General features: G+C 46.3%; 2 protein-coding genes across 4 annotated transcripts in view; both read left to right on the top strand.

The window, feature by feature from the left end:
- The window catches only part of ACSL4 (acyl-CoA synthetase long chain family member 4), a 69,097-nt gene extending 62,669 nt beyond the window's left edge, over nt 1-6,428 (top strand). The window contains exons 15-17 of one of the 3 annotated variants that reach the window (XR_006213602.1): nt 712-991; nt 3,800-3,927; nt 5,564-6,428. The gene's annotated coding sequence lies outside the window, so the exon portion shown is untranslated. Of the gene's footprint in view, nt 1-711; nt 1,706-3,799; nt 3,928-5,563 lie in introns of those variants that run through there. The other 2 variants (XR_006213603.1, XM_042975313.1) reach the window with 2 other exon arrangements.
- An 8,425-nt stretch (nt 6,429-14,853) lies between these two features.
- KCNE5 (potassium voltage-gated channel subfamily E regulatory subunit 5) lies at nt 14,854-15,644 on the top strand. Its single transcript, XM_042975119.1, has one exon. The coding sequence runs from the start codon at nt 14,945-14,947 to the stop codon at nt 15,356-15,358; it is 414 nt and encodes a 137-aa protein (XP_042831053.1). The 5' UTR covers nt 14,854-14,944; the 3' UTR covers nt 15,359-15,644.
- Nucleotides 15,645-18,638: the final 2,994 nt, after the last annotated feature.

Raw genomic sequence — 18,638 nt, 5'->3', positions numbered from 1 at the left:
CCCTCACTCCTTTTCACCTAGAATTACTACACTGACCTCCTAACTAGTTTCGTGGCAAGTCTATCTATTCCTTCCATCAGTTTACTCTATCTTGTATATAAACCCACCAGACTGACTTTGCTAAGATACTGCCTTGTTGATGCTATTCTAATTTAAATCAAAATGTCATCTTGGTATTCAAGTCCCTGGATGGAGAGATCTCTCTACCTATCTTACCTCATTTCTCCAGCAGGGATCCTCCATTCAATTCACTTCTGTATTCTCCAGTATGTCAAGCTCATCCCTTCAGGTGGTTCTTCACCCTGGCTGCACTTAAGAATCACATGGGAAGGGGGTGCCTGGGTGGCTCAGTCGGTTACGAATCCGACTCTTGATTTCAGCTCAGGTCATGATCTCATGGTCTGTGAGTCCCAGCTCCACACAGAGCCTGCTGGGATTCTCTGTCCCCCTCTCTGTCTGCTCCTCTCCCACTTACATGCTCTCTTTCAAAAATAAACATTTTTTTAAATAATCATATGGGAAGATTAACAATATCAACAACAAAAACCCAAACAAACAGAAAGCACCTCTTTTTCGGACTAAACCAAAAATGAATTCACATAAGAGAGAACAATCTTCATAGGTTACCAAGGAAGGAGGCTCCTGGTTAAACGTTGGCTCCCATAACCCACTCTTATTTGTCTGAGATTGGTATTTCTTTTGCTTTGGCAGACTATTTTCTTTGACACTTGAAACCCTGAGAGATTCCCGAGAGAATGAGACCTACAAGCAGGATGTTTCTTGGGAGACATTCCTGAAGGGTGGCAAGGATCAGAAACAGGCTCCAGTGGTGAGGCCACTCAACATCAACTCAACTCAACCCAATTTGTATTTTTGCTTTGGAGTGGTAAGGAATCAATCAAACAACAAAAGTCAAGAGACTCCTGTGTCTTGTATCTCTCCAGAGAGACTTCTGCAGCAGAAATCTGAAAACGATTTCTTTCAAAGTCAGGTATTTCTTCATGTGCCCAGCTCTTTGCCAGCCCATGGTATTACAGGAGGCTCAGAATCAGATATACATATACACCTATATTTAGTACAGATGTGTCCAAGTATACTTTCTTCTTTATGGCCAACAGTCCTACCTTAGCTGTGACTTCAACGTTCCTTGGGATCGGGCACTCTAACGCCCACATTCTGTGTGGGATGGTGAATGGCACACATCAACCCAGGGCAGTAGTAACATAGCTCCCCAAGAAGGGGTAGGGGACAGGGCCAGAGAGGGAAGTCAGGAAGTCTTTCTGCCCAGACAGTGACTGTTGGAAGCAAGAACAACTTGAGGGAGTTAAGATCTGTCCAGTTGGATCCCCAGCCTTCCCCTGGGAAGGAATTCTAATCCAGATCTGCCTTTCATTAGCCATCAGGATTCCTGAAGGTGAGAGAATTAACCTCTCACAGGGAGTCTGAGTGAAGGAAAAGAGTCTTCTGTTTCATTTCAGCAGGAGCCTCTGCTTGGTCTGCAAGAGGTCCCTTGGGTGCTCTTTGCTTCTGGATTCTTCCCTTGTGCTTATGATGGAAATAAGAGCTCCCTCGATCCTATCTCCCAGGGTTGTGGGTGGTCTCAGTTGGCCTTTGGTTTTGCTCAGAGAAGAAAAACTCCAAACTGGCCTGGAGCTATGGGGATTCAGCATCGTGTCTCCAGGAAGAAGGCTGTGACTTTATCCTCTTAAAACTTTGTAACTTTCTCTCTTTAAAGTTTTTACTTTTTTTAAAAAAAAATTTTTAATGTTTATTTATTTTTGAGAGAGACAGAGTGTGTGGGGGGGGGGGGAGGGGCAGAGAGAGAGGGAGACACAGAATTCGAAGCAGGCTCCAGGCTCTGAGCTGTCAGCACAGAGCCCGACGCGGGACTCGAACTCACAAACTGTGAGATCATGACCTGAGCCGAAGTCAGATGCTTAACCAACTGAGCCACCCAGGCGCCCCTCTCTTAAAGTTTTTTTAATTTAATTTAATTTAATTTAATTTTAATTTATTTATTTTTTTAATATAATTTATTGTCAAATTGGCTTCCATACAACACCCAGTGCTCATCCCAACAGGTGCCCTCCTCAATGCCCATCACCCACTTTCCCCTCTCCCCCAGCCCCCATCAACCCTCAGTTTGTTCTCTGTATATAAGAGTCTCTTATGGTTTGCCTCCCTCCCTCTCTGTAACTTTTTTTTTTTTAAGTTTTTAAACATGGATTGGGCACTGGACTCTTCTTGGATAGTAGACATTTCTGTGGCAAGGCCCTCTTAAATTCCAATGAAATTTCTTCTGTCTTAAAGCACGGCACTTAATCCGCCATACTTTTGAGCCCTGTCCTGTTTAGTATTGCTAGGTGGCTACAGGGCAGGCAGGAGGAAGGTCTTGTGCCATCAGTGCACAATATCAGCCTATGGGGGTGAATTAGAAGCTGAACTGTGAGCGGAAGACTAAGTGTATAGGAATTTGGAAAAGGGAGAGATCCTTTCAGGCCTCAGTTGTCTGGGAAGGCTTCTTTGGAACCTCCAGTCTGAGCCTGATGCTGAGGAGGCCAGAGTGACTCTCACCGGCTTCTAGCTAATAACAAAGAGGGCATATTCATCTGTAGCAGCATCCCTCCTGTGCCCATCAGCCTGCAAGAACAAAGTGGGGTGAGAGCAACAGCGATCTCATAGCTTGACATTCTAGACCAATGGTCTTTCAGAGATTCCAGGTGTGCCTGAGATAGCGATGCCCTCTGCCCTTCAGGTGGTTGCTTTCTTGTTCATTGATCCCGGGGCATCCTGTGTGTTACTGATGTGTGCTATGTGGTGAAAGCTCGTGGAAATACTCTTCTGGATATATCCCTCTTCCTGGAAGGCATTGGAAACACGTGGTCACAATCCTTTGCTTTCACGTATGCGGTCTCAGGCAGACTGAGCCACCCAGGTGCCCCAATGTTTATTTATTTTTGACAGAGAGAGAGAGACAGAGACAGAGACAGAGACAGAGACAGAGTGAGAGTGGGGGAGGGCCACAGAGAGACGGAGACACAGAATTTGAGGCAGGCTCAATCAAGGCTCTGAGCTGTCAGCACAGAGCCCGATGTAGGGCTTGAGCTCATGAACCATGAGATCATGACCTGAGCCAAAGCTGGATAGTTAGCCGCCCAATATATACAAATATTGAATCATTATGTTGTAAACCTGAAACTCATATGTCAATTATGTTTCAATTAAAAAAAAGAAAACATTTCATGAATGGATGACTGAAAAAGTCTAGACCTTGGAGAACGAGTAAAATTTGGATAATATGGAAGGGTTAAAAGTTTACAAGGAGGGGACACCTGGACGGCTGGTCGGTTAATCATCCCACTTCAGCTCAGGTCATGAACTTGCAGTCCATGGGTTTGAGCCCCATGTCGGGCTCTGTGCTGACAGTTCAGAGCCTGGCGCCTGCTTCGGATTCTGTGTCTCCCTTTCTCTCTGCCCCTCCCCCACTCATGCTCTGTCTGCTCTCTCTGTCTCTCTGTCTCTCTCTCAAAAATAAATAAACATTAAAAAAAAAAAGTTTGCAGGGAAAAACAGAAAAAGTCCCACACGGTCATGGCGTGTGCCAGGCACAATTTGGAAAATCAGCTGAGGGGCCCAGAACTGTGTTTTGAGGCAGTGGGAAATTAGCAAGCCCCATCATGCCTATTTAGCATAATGCTGGATGAATGAAGAGCCACTGAAGCATTATTGCCCCAAAACAAAGCCAAAATGAAAACAAACACATGGTAGTTGATAAAACTGGTCTTGATTTTTCTCCTAGCATCTAATTATAAGTCAAGCTGCTCCTACTCACTGGGGCCCGATTCCAGTGATTCCTAAATGTTCCCAGATCATCTTCCAGCTCAGAGGCCCGCCCTGAAATCCCTCATGACGGAGGGGTGAAGGGAGGTGAGTCCTGTCGTTTTGCTTGCCCATATGTTGTGGATATTGCTTCCCACTTGGAGAAAGGGTTCAAGTAGTTATTTCCTACTCAAGACATCTCAAGTGTCGCACCCTCAGGGACATTTGCTGTGAGCTCTCTAAGGTTGAGTTGAATGCTCCTCTTATGGGTTCCACACACCACATGCTTATTGTTAATGAGGAAATAAGCCCAGCTGACATTATTGAGCATCTAATATGTTCATGGCACTAGGCTAAGTGTTTTACATGCATTATCTTATTCAACCTTTGCCACAAAATCCTATAGTAAGCACTTTAAAAAATTTTTTTAATGTTTATTTTTGAGAGAGAGAGACAGAGTGCGAGTGGGGAAGGGGCAGAGAGAGGGAGGCACAGAATCTGAAGCAGGCTCCAGGCTCTGAGTTATCAACACAGAGCCTGACACAGGGCTCGAACTCACGAACCGTGAGGTCATGACCTGATCCCAAGTTGGACGCTTAGCCGACTGAGCCACCCAGGCGCCTCTATAGTAAGCACTTTTTAAAAGATATTTTTAAGTGTATTTATTTGTTTACTTATTTTGCGACAGTGCGAGAGCATGAGTGGGGGAGGAGCAGAGAGAAAGAGGAGAGAGAAAATCCCAAGCAGGCTCTGAGCTGTCAGCGCAGAGCCAGGTTCGGGGCTCCATCTCACCAACAGTGAGATCATGACCTGAGCAGAAATCAAGATTCGGACGCTCAACCTACTGAGCCACCCAGGCACTCCTATAATAAGCACTTTTATTATTATTGCCATTTTACAGAAGAGGAAACTGAGGGACAGCTCAAGGTAACAGCTGGTAGGTGGCCAAGCCAGGACTAAAATGTCAATTTATCTGAGGCTGGAGTTCTTGCTCTTTTCTTTTCTTTTCTTTTTTAGTTTATTTATTTATTTTGAGAGAGAAAGAGAGAGAGAGAGAGAGAGAAAAAGCGTGAGTGGGGGAGGGGCAGAGAGAGAGAGAGAGAGAGAGAATCCTAAGTAGGCTCTGTGCTGTCAGTGCAGAGCCCAATGTGGGGCTTGAACTTACGAATGGTGAGATCATGACCTGAGCTAAAGGCAGACAACCAACTGGCCCACCCAGGTGCCCAGCCCCTGCTTTTTAAAGTTTATTTGTTGGATCTGCTGCTTTTAAGTACTGTGCTTTACTATTTGCCTCTAATAGGGTCTTTACCAACACCCTGCTGCAATGGTCTAGGTAACCCCTGAACCCTAGAAAGTTAGCTCTATCATGGGAGGAAGCAGATCTCCTGTAGATCCCCCCCCCTGCCTAACCATCTAAATAAAGCAGGTCCTGGCACAGAAACTGGCATTAAACGCTCCAGTTGAAAAACATTCTGAACAAAGAGAAAACAAAACCCTAGGCTTCCACCAGGTGGCGGCGTGGGAGTCCAAGAGAAACGTGCCCTCAGGACTCTTCCTTTCCCACTCCTTTCCCACAGAATATCCCAAGCATTCTCACTGTTTTCTTTCCCTTTCCAGAGAAAAGCGAGTTGGTGGGAGGAACAGTTTTGAGATAATGTTCAGGCATGTATTGACACACATCTGACAATTTATGACCTTATGCTTTGGCCCCAAAGGGAAGGTTGATTCTACTCCACCCTTTCAGATTTATGCACTTCTTTGAAAGACCTCAAAGTGGTTTGCAGACTCTTGTCACCAACGAAAAGTCAGAAATAAAATCTGAATTGCACAAATCATTGAAGAAGGCTGTGCTGTGGAGTAGAAAGTCTCCCTGGCTGGATTCAGATGACTCTGCCATGAACTAATGGGGGACTTCAGGCAAGTCCCTTCTCTCTGGACCTCCATATCCTCAGCTGAAAAATAAGGAGGTGAGATGAGGCTTCTAACACAGAAGTTTTCCACCCGTCTACCCCCCCCCCCACCCTACCAGCCTCTGTACAAAGGACATTATACAGCAGCATTATAGCATGGCAGTAATAAAGATTAAGGACTCTGGTTCAAGTTTCAGCTTGGCCACCTACAAGCTCTGGGGTTTGGGGCAAGTTACTTAACCTCTCTGGGCCTGTTTCCTCATCTGTATAATGGGAATGGTCCTGTACGTCCCTCACAGGGTTCTTGCAAGGACTGAGTGAGGTATAAAGTCTTATCCCAGTGCTTGGCACACAGCTATTCACTGAATAGCTTTCAGTGAAAACTATTGTCACACAGAACTGACTTTCGCGTTTTAGCAACTCTATCTACACTTAGTTTGGATGTGCATTTAGTAATCAGCAAAATAGGGGGAAGGCTTTAAGTAATAAACCACAGTCAGGCTTGGCCCTTTCAGAAGTGTAAGGGCAAATGCGTTTCGTGAGTACAAAGCAAGGCTAAAAGTAACCACAATCAATTGAAATCCTCATACATTGTTGGTAGGAGTATACAAGATACAAACACTTTGGGAAACAGTCTGGCTGTGTCTTCTAAAACTCTTTTTCCTATGACCCAGCATTTCTACCCCTAGGTATTTACCCTTTCTTGGGTAAACATATGTCCACAAAGACACTTGTATGAAAACATTCTTAGCAGCTTTACTTTTTTAAAAAAAAGATTTTATTTTTAAGCAATCTCTACACCCACCCAGCATGGGTGCTCAAATTCACAACCCTGAGATCGAGAGTCACATACACTATAAGCTCAGCCAGCCAGGCACCCCGCAGATTTACTTTTAATAGCAAAAATTGGACTTCCATCAGCAGGAGAAGGGAGAATGGATAAGCAAACTGAGTTATGATCACAACATGGAGTACCACTCGGCAATCAAAAGGAGTAAACCACTGGGGCGCTTGGGGGGCTCAGTTGGTTAAGCATCTGACTATTGATTTTGGCTCAGTTCACGATCTCACAGTTCGTGAGATCGAGCCCCATCTTGGGCTCTGTGCTGATAGCACGGAGCCTGCTTGGGATTCTCTCCCTCTCCCTTTGCCCCTCTCCCCCTTGTGCTCTCTCGCCCTCAAAATAAAGAAATAAACAAATCAATGAAAGGGGCTAAATACTGTATATACAATGACAGGGATGATTCTCAAAAACATCAGGCTGAGTAAAAGAACTCTTATACAAAAGAATTCATACTATATGTTTCCATTTATATGAAGGTCTGTAACAGGCCAAACCAACCAATGATGGGCAAAAAATCAGAAGAGCGGTTGCCTCTGGGGGTGAAGGGAAGGGAAAATCTGAGAAGGGATAAGAGGAAGCCTTCTTGAGAGATGATAGTGTTCTATATTTTAGTAGGTGGTTAAGTTACACCGTTACATTTGTCAAAACTCAGCAAAGGTACAATTAATGCTTGTGCATTTCATCTTATGTATATTTTACCTTAAAAGGAAAACAAGAATAAGCGCATATTGAATTCAAGTTAAGGATAGGCATGTGGAAAGTGTTTAGGAGTAGGGATGTGTACTGGTGTCTGCAGTTTCAAAAAGACAAAAAGACAGTGGACAGACGGAGAGATGGATAGCTGATGGATGAATAAAGGCTAGGATAGGAAAACATTAGTGGTGGAATCTAGCCAGTAAGTAACAAGGTATTCACTGGAAAATTCTTCCAACTTTGCTGTGTGTTTCAAATTTCTCATAATGAAGTTTTTCTTTTTGGAAAAAAAAATGTAACCACAAGGTTTTGTATCCTGCATGGAGTGTTTTTTGGTTTTTTTTTTTGTTTTTTTTTTTTTACAAATGTAAAAAGGCTTCATTGGAGGAAGGCAGACCACAAACCTAGGTAAATATTTCCTGAGCACCTGTGATACACCAGGCACCGTGCCAGACTAGGCCAAGGCTACAAAGAGGAAGAACACAGCACTTGCCCTCGAAGGGTCTGTAGGGACCATCTGACAAACACACATGTCACTGTCATCCTACACTGTGGAGATGCTAAGGCGAGTGAAATTTCATCTAGTAGAAAAAGCGTCTTAATTATTCTTACCACAAAAAAAGAAGTGATAAGTATGGAACGTGATTGACGTGTTAGGTAACACGACAGTGGCAATCATATTGCAATATATAAATATATCGAATCAACACACTATATACCTTGAACTTACATAAGGTTATATGTCAATTATAGCTCAATTAAAAAATAGTAACTAAAAAAGGAAAAGTGCCTGGCATTGAAGACATGTGGGTAGTTATTGCTGCAAATATGATTGGAAGGCATTTCCAAGCCAGAACCCACAGAGAGTCTCTCAAAGGCCACACTGAGGTGATAATTTGGCGATCCAGTGGAGCCCATTCAAGAATTTTAAGGCAACAAGTAACATCCTTGGAAAATTGCTGGGAGAAAGGGGGTAGCCGCAATAGATATCTTTGCTTTAGGGGGGTTGGCAGGCAAGGGAGCTTTTCATGTATCTTCGATGAGCAGAGGGAACTGATGGAAGCTCCCATGGGGAGGAGGGAAGTTCAGAATGACCCAGGGCACAAAGGGATGAGATTCTGGTTTCACCTTCATGGAAACAGGCAGCTGTTTAGTCTATGCCCCTCTCTTCCTCCTTTGCTCCATGATGTTGTGGCTCTGTAAGGCTATAATGGTTATTTATAGCTCACATCTATTCTTTTTTTTTTAAGTTTTTATTTATTTAAGTAATCTCTACATATACAATATGGGGATCCAACTCACAACCCTGAGACCAAGAGTTTCATCCTCCTGTTAGTGGGAATGCAAACTGGTGCAGCCGCTCTGGAAAACAGCATGGGGGTTCCTCAAAAAATTAAAAATAGAACTACCCTACAATCAAGCAATTGCACTACTAGAAATTTATCCAAAGGATTAAAAAATGCTGATTGGAAGGGGCACATGCACCCCAATGTTTATAGCAGTGCTATGAACAATAGCCAAATTATGGAAAGAGCACAAATGTCCACTGACTGATGAATGGATAAAGAAGATGTGGTGTATATATACACAATGGAATATTACTCAGTGATGAAAAAGGATGAAATCTTGCCATGTGCAACAACGTGGATGGAACTGGAGGGTATTATGCTAAGGGAAAAAAGTCAGTCAGAGAAAGTCAGATATCATATGAGTTCACTCATGTAGAATTTGAGAAACACAACAGATGAATATAGGGGAAAAGAAGGAAAAATAAGATAAAAACAGAGACGGAGGCAAACCATAAAAGACTCTTAAATACAGAGAACAAACTGAGGGTTGATGGGGGTGGGTTAAACGGGTGACTGGGCATTAAGGAGGGCATTTTTGGGATGAGCACTGGGTGTTGTAAGAGATGAATCACTGGTTTCTATTCCTGAAGTCAAGACTACACTGTATGTGAACTAGAGATTTAAAAAAAAAAAAAAAGTTTTGTGCTTTTCTGACTGAGCCAGCCAGGCGCCCCTGGCCAGCATCTATTCTGATTGTTAGTCTACTCTGAATGGTCAGTTCCCAAGACATAATGATGTTAAATATTTTTTAAAAAATTTTAATGTTTGTTTATTTTTGAGAGAGAGAAAGAGTGAGAGCGGGGCAGGGGCAGAGAGAGGAGACACAGATTCTGAAGCAGGGTCCAGGCTCTGAGCTGTCAGCACAGAGCCCCATGCGGGGCTAGAACCCATGAACGATGAGATCATGACCTGAGCTGAAGTTGGACACTTAACCGACTGAGCCACCCAGGCGCCCTGCTGTTAAATATTTTTAACATCACTCCTACCCACCTCATAGGGTTGCTGCAAGGTTAATTAATATAATGTATGTAATCTGCCCAGCACATGCTAAGTCTTCAATAGATGAGGTCAGGGAACCATATCTGATGCTCCAGTTTGTGGCTTGGATATAGGGTGACCTCAGCACAAGCCCACCAAGACCCCCAATAGTCTCTAAAGAAGGCACTTGAAGCCCCTGAGGCCCATTCCAACCCACACATATTGTGATCTTTATCAAACCCATCTCCACCCCACCCCCCACCCAAATACCATGCATATTCCTATGGAACAACTGAGAAGCCCCAGTTGGACCCAGTCAGTCTCTCATTTATTCTCCTCTGTCTTTTGAGAATGGATCTACTGTGGCGGCTGGCAGGCCACACCCTCAAGATGGTGCCACCAGGAGCACATAGGGCAGTTTGCCAAAAAGGTGAGCTCAGACCACCTGAGATCTTCCTTTTTTAAAAAATTTTTTATTTATTTATGAGAGAGAGAGTGTGTGCGCGTACATGAGTTCGGAGTGAGGGGGAGAGAGAGAGGGAGACAGAGGATCTGAAGCAGGCTCTGCAGCAGAGAGCCTGATGTGGGGCTCGAACCCATGAACCATTGAGATCATGACCTGAGCTGAAACTGGACACTTAACTGACTGAGCCACCCAGGAGCCCCTGGGCTTTTCCTTTCTCAAACAAGGCTTTGGGCTCTAGTGATTAAAGTTTGGGTCCAGAGTCAGAATTCTCTCCAAGCCAGAATTCTGGTGAGACTTCAAGCCCACTGCTCATTTCACTCCAGATCTTGTGCCCCCTGCTTTTTTGCAGTTCACAAAGCGGCTGTAAGTGTTATGAAGCCACAGATAGTCCACCAATGTGACTCGTTCATCCGTGTGTCTCAGGCTCAGCACAATACCTTGCCCAGTGGAACATGTGATAAATACATGTGATAAATATTTCTTGAACGCATGAATGAATGAATGATTCTTTCTCAGTCTGTACTTCAGGCTTCATGAAGCCTTCTTTCTTCCCCTTCCTCAGGGCCCGTTATGGGTTTGCCGGCCTTCTGGACTCTAACAGGGCTTACCATCTGTGCCCGTCCTTTGGCAAAATTACTTCCCTCTGTCGACACACTCGATTGCCATCCAGGAAATAAGTGAGTTCTGGACGATAGATAAACAGATGATTATTTGACAGGTATGGGGTAGGTTTAGAAAGGGGGGGTGGAAGGGTGGGGAGGAATGAGATCTAATCTTCATCTGATGGATTTACAATTTCATTAAGTGTGGTGGGGAAATGGGGTTGGCATCTCAGCCATTCAGGGCTGGCCTGGAACTGGGATCTGAAGGGATACACAGCAGCCCCTTGAGTGAAAAGAAAGCCAGATCCCCCCACACACACCTGTTGTTTTTTTCTGAGGGTTGGGCCTTTTTAAATTTTATGAGTAGTCTCCATTCCTGTCTCCACCCCCTTCTACACATCTCCCATTCCCCATTGCCAGTCTTCTGTAAGTTAGTGATGTGCCTTCCCTCTAGCAATTATTTCATTTAACGGAATTAGAATTAGCTTTGTATGTATCCATTGAAACATTATTTTGAATAGCAAAAGCCTGGAGATAACCAGAGATCTAACAATAGGAGCTAATTTACATATATAATGGCAGATCTATGGTCTTAAATACTTTGCGGATAGTACCATGGTGTTATAAAAATAGTAATTGATATAGGAAAAATTCACAAGATGTTTTCCTTAAATGCTTATTTATTTTTGAGAGAGAGAGAGAGAGAGAGAGAGAGAGAGAGAGAATCCAAACAGGTTCCAGGTCCTCAGCTGTCAGTACGGAGCCCGACGTGGGGCTCGAACTCACCAACCTTGAGATCATGACCTGAGCTGAAGTCAGATGCTTAACCAACTGAGCCACCCAGGCACCCCACAAGATGTTAAGTGAACAGATAGGTTACCAAACAATGATGTGTGCACACACATGTGCATGCTATTGGTAATTTTTTTCTGGGCGTTTTTCTATTTTCTAGATTTTCTGTATTGAATGCTGGAGTCCGAGTTAAGGTACCACGAGGAGGGCTGCATGGTAAAGACTCTGAGAGCGCCAACAGGGGTATCAGACAAGGCTTCCTTCAGTCAGTGGATTTTGAGGAAGGTGAAAGGCACAGAGCATTGGAGAGGAACTCAGGGAAAATGCGGTTTTTCAGATTCAAGAGGGACCAAATGGCGCCCATTGGTGGTGAGGACCTCAGGCCTACCAAAGATTGGACTTCATGAAAGAAGCAATGGGGAACATCACTGAGTTTCTGAACATAGGGCTGAATTGATGGAAGTGGTATTGAAGAATTACACACGGTCTCTGACTTAGGATGGCTTGACTTAAAATTCTTTGACGTTACAATAGTGCAAAACTGACCCACATTCTTAGAAACTGTACTTCCAGTTTTGAATTTGGATCTTTTCCTGGGCTAGCTGTATGTGGTATACAATTTGCTCTCATGACGCTGGGTAGTGGCAGTGAGTTGCATCATTGGGGTAAATAACCAATATGCTCTGTGTAACAGCCATTCTGATTTCAGTACAGTATTCAGTAAGTTACATGAGACATCCAACACTTTATTATCAAATAGGCTTTGTGTTAGATGATTTTGCCCAACAGTAGGCTAATGTAAGAGTTCTGAGCACTTCGAAGGTAGGCTATAGGCTAAGCTGTGATGTAGGTTGGGTATTAAACGCATTTTTGATTTAAGATATTTTCAACTTGTCATGGGTGTATGGGGACATAACTCCATTGTAAGTCGAGGAAGACCTGTATTCCAGCCAGAGTGGGGTGGATTGGGTTATAGGCAGGGAGATCTGTCAGGAGACTCTGCCGTTTGCATATTTGACTTGAGGTAATGAGAGCTTGGATTAAGCTTGTGGCAATAAAACCAGAAAGGAAGGGGCTGATGGATCTGAGAAAGGATCAGAGCCAGAGATTCAAATTTGGCTAACTATATGGCAGGTGGTCGGCGAAACCATGTCAGGAGACACTTTCCAAGGAAATGGATGTTAAGAGAGAAAAGCTGAGGCCTGAGTCTTCAGGGATTCCAATAGTTAATGAGAGGAGGAAAGAAGAGGAGCCAGCAAAGGAGACTGAGAATGATGGGTCAGAGAGATAAGAAGCGAAACTTGAGAATGCAATGCCATGAGAGCCAAGGGTAGGACACTTACAGGAAAGAGTGGGTGGTGGATGGTATCAAATTCATCCTCGAGGTCAAAGACTTAAACTGAGCAGAGATCCTTGAATTTGGTCAGGAGGTCATTGGTGAACTTACAGAGAGTGGTTTGGCAAAATGTCCTGGATTTTAGAAGATTCCAGGGGAGAGGTGGAGAAATGGAAGCAGCTCATGGATAGCATCCATGTGACAAGAGTAATGTGTTAGGACTGAGAAGAACAAGGTCAAACTTGCTCATTCCAGTCCTGCTTCTTAACTGAACTTGTTTCCTTTTCTGAAAATGGGAATAATCCTATTAGCTCATAAGGTTGTTGAAAGTACAATACAAATTTAATGATTATTTTTATGCTACAGTGGAGGGGCTTCTTCCTTACCTCCCCTCACCCCACCCCCCAACCCTAGAGATTTCTGGGCATTATGTAACAGATAAGAGGAGTCTGTTAGCTTATCAGTCCTGTCCCTAGGTTGATACTGTTTTGAGAATTTGCTAGGTATGTCCTCTGGCATTAGTCATGCCAAATCCCTTTAACAATTGTTCCCTCAGCCACTCTGAGGTGAGGACACTGAGGAAAGGTGGTTAGGAGGGAGTCAGTGGTCAGGGCCACGTGGAATGTTTCTGAGTCCTGCAGAAGCTGGTAAGAACGGCTCTGTTTGAGACCCTGGATATAGTGCCCTGGGGTGCCAACCTCACCCCAACACACAGAAGACTGCAATCCCTGAAGGATGGCTGGGGCAGAGGCACATGAAAACTCTCACTCTCTCTTTCTCTCTCTCTCTCTTTCTCTCTTTTAAACCTTCCTTTTTAAACCCGTGGCTCCTGCAGACTGAATGGTCCCTGGACCGAAAAGTCTTGAGTGTGCAGCTTGATTTTCAAGGTGTGCATAAGGGCATATCCTTTTTTTCATTCATTCTATTCTCACTGGACAACCAGATCTGATCAGCACTACCTCCTGTGTTTTTCTACTCACTGCCTACAAACTAATCCTTTGAGCATGCTTCTTTTGTGAAGCCCAGACCTTTTGTAGTTTAACATACTGTGGTCTCATCATTCGTCTTAGTGCCTTGTTTTCCCCTAAAAGAAAATACCCTCTGGGGAAAATATGGCTGCCCCACAAGCCCGCAGGGCCTAGACCTGTTACCAAGCCCTGGGGAGGCACAGGGCTGGGTGCTGACCTAACTGGATGTACAGGCGGCAGGTGCACATATTTTCTAGAACTTGCACTTTTCAGATCCTGAGACGTCTAGAGAGTTTAGTCAATGGGCCTTCTTACGGTCTGTGTTCCTTTTAATGGAAGAGCTTGGTTTCGTTTCTGGGAAGAGGGCTTGCCAGAGGGAAACAGGGTCATATCATGGATAGTATAGTCACATGCTAAGATGTATAGGCCTCTCTAAACACGTGATAGGAGGTCAGAGCAGGGGTACTTCCAAGGAGGCTCCTATATTGTCAGAAACCTTTCTGGAAGGCCAAGGGGTCGTCCTCTGCTTCAGTCACCAAATCCATCCTGAGCATCTTCAGAATAACACGCTCTCTCCTCCGGGCGCGGGGGACGGAATTAGGGCTGGAAAGATAGGCCAAGGTCCTGGTCTATGGGAGCAGACGCCATCAGATGCGCGGGAGCCGTCTGGCCTGCCCCCGTTGCGGCAGAGCTGACGGAACCCTGGGGCATGGCTTGCCTTGGGGGGCCAGATGCTGTCTCTGGGCCAAAGCCGGGCCTGCAAGGCAGGTGGCCAGAACTTGGAAGGAATTCTCTTCCGCAGCCCAGGGTCCAGGCTTGGCCCCAGCAAGCCGCCCCGCCAGCCTCTGCCGCCTGGGGCCTCGCGCATTCCGCGCCCCCGCCCCTCCGCGCCTCTCCGGGCCTCGCCCCCTCCCTTGTCCCCTTCTCCTCCCTCCACCAGCTGTCCCCTTTCCCCAGAGCGCCGAGACAGCCGGAGCCTGGGAAGAGGCGGCCTCGGGCCGGAGGGGGCGTGGTGGGGAAGGGGAGGAGGGCGGGGGTGAGGGGATAAGGAGGCCCGCGCGGCCCGCGCCCCCAGCCACTGCCCGCCCGGGAGCCCGGGTGCCGCCGCCGCCTCCCGCTCGCTTCCCCTCGCCCAGGGGGGAAAGGTCAGCAGCGTCCTGGAGCCGCCGTGTCACTCCCCGACAGCCATGAACTGCAGCGAGAGCCAGCGGCTGCGCACCCTCCTCAGCCGCCTGCTGCTCGAGCTGCACCACCGGGGCAACGCCAGCGGCCTGGGCGCCGGCCCCGGCCCGAGCATGGGTATGGGGGTCGGGCCCGACCCGTTCGTGGGCCGCGAGGCGACCAGCGCCAAGGGCGACGACGCCTATCTCTACATCCTGCTCATCATGATCTTCTACGCCTGCCTGGCCGGGGGCCTCATCCTGGCCTACACCCGCTCCCGCAAGCTCGTCGAGGCCAAGGACGAGCCGGCCCAGGCCTCCGCGGCGCACGAGTGGGCCGCCGCCGACGCCGAGACTGCGGCCGGCTCTCCGGCCCAGGGCCGCCGCCAGCTTGCCCCCGGGGCGCCGCCCGCCCCGGCCCAGGGCGCCGAGGGGGTCTAGAACCGCGGCCCCGTTTGCTCTCTCGCGCGCGCCCTCCTGGTCTCCCGCGTCCCCGGGCGCGGCGCCCGCCTTCTCCTTTCCTCCCCTTCCAGGTGCCGCCTCACCTGAGGCCCAGACGGGGATAGGCCCGCAGACCTCGTCTGACAGGCCCTGGAAGGAGCACCACCCTACCCACCCCCCAGACCGCTTTTTCCCTCTTAACCCTCCCACCCGGCCACCCCATGCCTACACCCCTACCCCGCACACCCAACTGCACTAAACTGCCTCTGCTCTCTTGTCTTCAGACAGCCCTGACACCATGCTCCAGCCCCCTGGGAACTGAATCCAACACGTCCAGCACTTGGCATTGAAGTGAAGCAATGAAGTCTATCAGAACTCTGGGCCATCTAAGCTTCTCCAGCGGCTGCCAGGGACTGCTCACTCCACGGAGCCAGCGGGCTTGCCCTCGCTGCCAGGCGGGCGGCGGCAGTTCCAGCTTCCTGTTGCCTTAGGGACCGAGACAAAGAAAAATGAAGAGACCCCAGACATCTTTCCCCTCCCTCCCTCTTGCAGCAGGGAGCTAGCAGGACACTAGGACCAGTCTGTGGGCTAGAATGGACTTCATGGGGACTGAAGGGGGAGGGAAGCTGCAAGGGGAGGGGAAGATCTATGACCCTAACTGTATGCCTTTCTTGCATCCCGCTGTCATCCCAAAAGTAACTGGCCTGATTTTTAGCAGCGTGGCCATCTTCTGGTGTGGGTAACCGTCCCTGGGTGTGTCACCTCCATACCTCCAAATGCCTCCCCTGTATCGATTCAGTTGCCATTGCAGCTGTGTGTTTCATGTATGGAACAGGAGGCTCAGACGTTTCCCTCCCCTGTAACCTGGGGATTATCAGAGGCAGGTAATAAAGGTTGTTTAAGCAATAGCCTAAGACTCTTCTCTCAACAATCCCAGCCTTGAGACCCAGTACTATACAGAAAAGGAATCTTTTTGCTTTTGAAAATGATGTTTAGATTTGAGGGTTGGATTGTTGCAATATTTAGATCTATATATTCAATTCCAATACCACAGATGTGATTGTGGGTGAAGAAAAGGTTGATATGGTTAAATGGGTTTTATTTTTTTTCAGCTGTTTCAAAAGTTGTAACTGCTTTCTTCTCTTTTTTTTTCTCCCTTTAATTCTGAACCACTTTGAAATACCACGGTGCTAAGTAAGGGTTTCCCACTTAAGTAGTTTTTCAGGATACACTTAAAAAAGTCTTTTCATACCCATCCCTATTAACTATTATCAAAGGTAAGTTTTAGAAGCCACCTTTGTAAGTCTTTAAAAAAAAAATTAATGTTTATTTATTTTTGAGACAGAGACAGAGCATGAACAGGGGAGGGGCAGAGAGAGAGGGAGACAGAATCCGAAGCAGGCTCCAGGCTCCGAGCTGTCAGCACAGAGCCCAACGCAGGGCTTGAACTCACAGACCGTGAGATCATGACCTGAGCCGAAGTCGGGAACTTAACCGACTGAGCCACCCAGGTGCCCCTCCACCTTTGTAAGTCTTAATCATGTGGCTTATTAAAAGAGAAAAATCCATCAAATGCTGTACATCTCAAGTCAGAGGGACAATGCTTCAACTAAGCCATCTTAGCCAATGATGGGTAAAGCTACAGGTGCATGTTCATTGGTTTATTCTCCTTGTCTCAAGAAGTGATCAGAACTTGCCTGCTTAGGGCTTAAATGCTTATACTGATGGTGGCTGTTGGGTTTCATCAAACACAGATAAAAATCACCTTTTAGCATCAAGCCAACTTGTTTAAACACAGCTTAAGGAAGCTGTGACAGCAAGGCAAGCATATTATGGGGCACTTAAATGAGTTGATAGTACATAAACCTCATTCAAGGCATTGGTTTTGACCTTGTAGCCCATCTGGTATTTTACTGGAGCTATTAATAAGTTAAATGAACTTACTTTCATTTCCAGGATCCACTCCTTGAAGATAGATTGGCCTTGCCCCATTGGCTGATCTCTAGTTTTGTTTCAGCGTTAAGGCTGTGCAAGTGGGGGCCAGGGGTTAGGCAGAAGTCCAAGACAATGACAGGAAGAGAGGGGATGCTGTGAGAGCCATCATGGCGGCCAGGGTGGGATGTACAGGGAGGGCACAGATACCCAGCTATGCTAGGGGCATGTGAGAGGAACAATCCCCAGCCATGTATTTCAAGTACAACCATGACCGTCATTTTTCTTGCATAAATGGGGACACAAGGTTGTTCTGACAATGAAGTGTAATCACTGGTTAGGTGTTGACAAATCGGTACCATTTTTCATAGACATTAAACATCTTGCCAAGATGTATATATAAAGGAAGCTGGGAGCCACTGGGACGATGCCCATAATTAACATTAATTGCCAGCTGTGGGCAAACAAATCCCACTGCAAAAATATTTCTGTTTTTAAAAATATTATTTTTTTAAATGATGATTACAGTACCTGTGAAGAACACGTAGCAAGAGGAGTGACAGAACTCTCCCAGTGAGAAAAGTGACCTGGCCCCGGGAGAGCGATTTGCTCTACTGTCCAGTCACTTTTTCCAAATACATTCAGGGTTGAGACTGTGTCCCAGAGAGTAAAGTTTCCCAGAAGCCTGGGCACTCGAATCTCTACCGGCCAATGGGGGTGTCAACAGCATGGAAGGGATCATATTGTGGTCGGCAAAAGACAGAAGAAAGGACAACCAGGGCTTGGCAGAAAGGACAACCTGAATAGCCTGAGCTGACTGTACAAGTTGGGAAAATGTTAGCCTTCTCCTGAATGTGATTCTAATAAATTGGAGTGACTTCTTTTATCAACCCACCCGGCAAGTCTATTTCTTCTGTGTAAGCAGATCCTGTTTTAGGTCAGGTCAGATCGTTGCTCCATAACAATAATGAAGAAAGACCCATGCTTCCTTAATTGTAACTCGAGGCTTCCAACAGAGCACGACTAGGAGATGTTTTGAGTTCCGATGTCTGGAAGTGCTCATTGACAGCGCAAAAATAAACGGAAACTTTTCTTCCATTATGCACATAGTTCTGTGTTGTCGACTGATTGACTTTTCTAGAGGGATATAAATGGGGTCTTTCATTAGTTTGTAATTACCATCTTCTCCTTTTCAATTTGCCATCTCTTTTGGAAAGCAAGGATCTGCACATGATTTGTACCAACAAAGAGAAAAGGGACTGGGCAGCTTTCCAAACTATCTTGCCTGATGGCTAAAGCAAATGTCCCACAGTGTGGTGGAGAGCACAGGACCAGAATCAGAAGGACT

The sequence above is a fragment of the Panthera tigris genome, chromosome X, assembly GCF_018350195.1.
Source record: "Panthera tigris isolate Pti1 chromosome X, P.tigris_Pti1_mat1.1, whole genome shotgun sequence".
NCBI lineage: Eukaryota > Metazoa > Chordata > Mammalia > Carnivora > Felidae > Panthera > Panthera tigris.
Note: the sequence above shows the minus strand (reverse complement) of the source record. Positions and strands in the feature narration are given on the sequence as shown.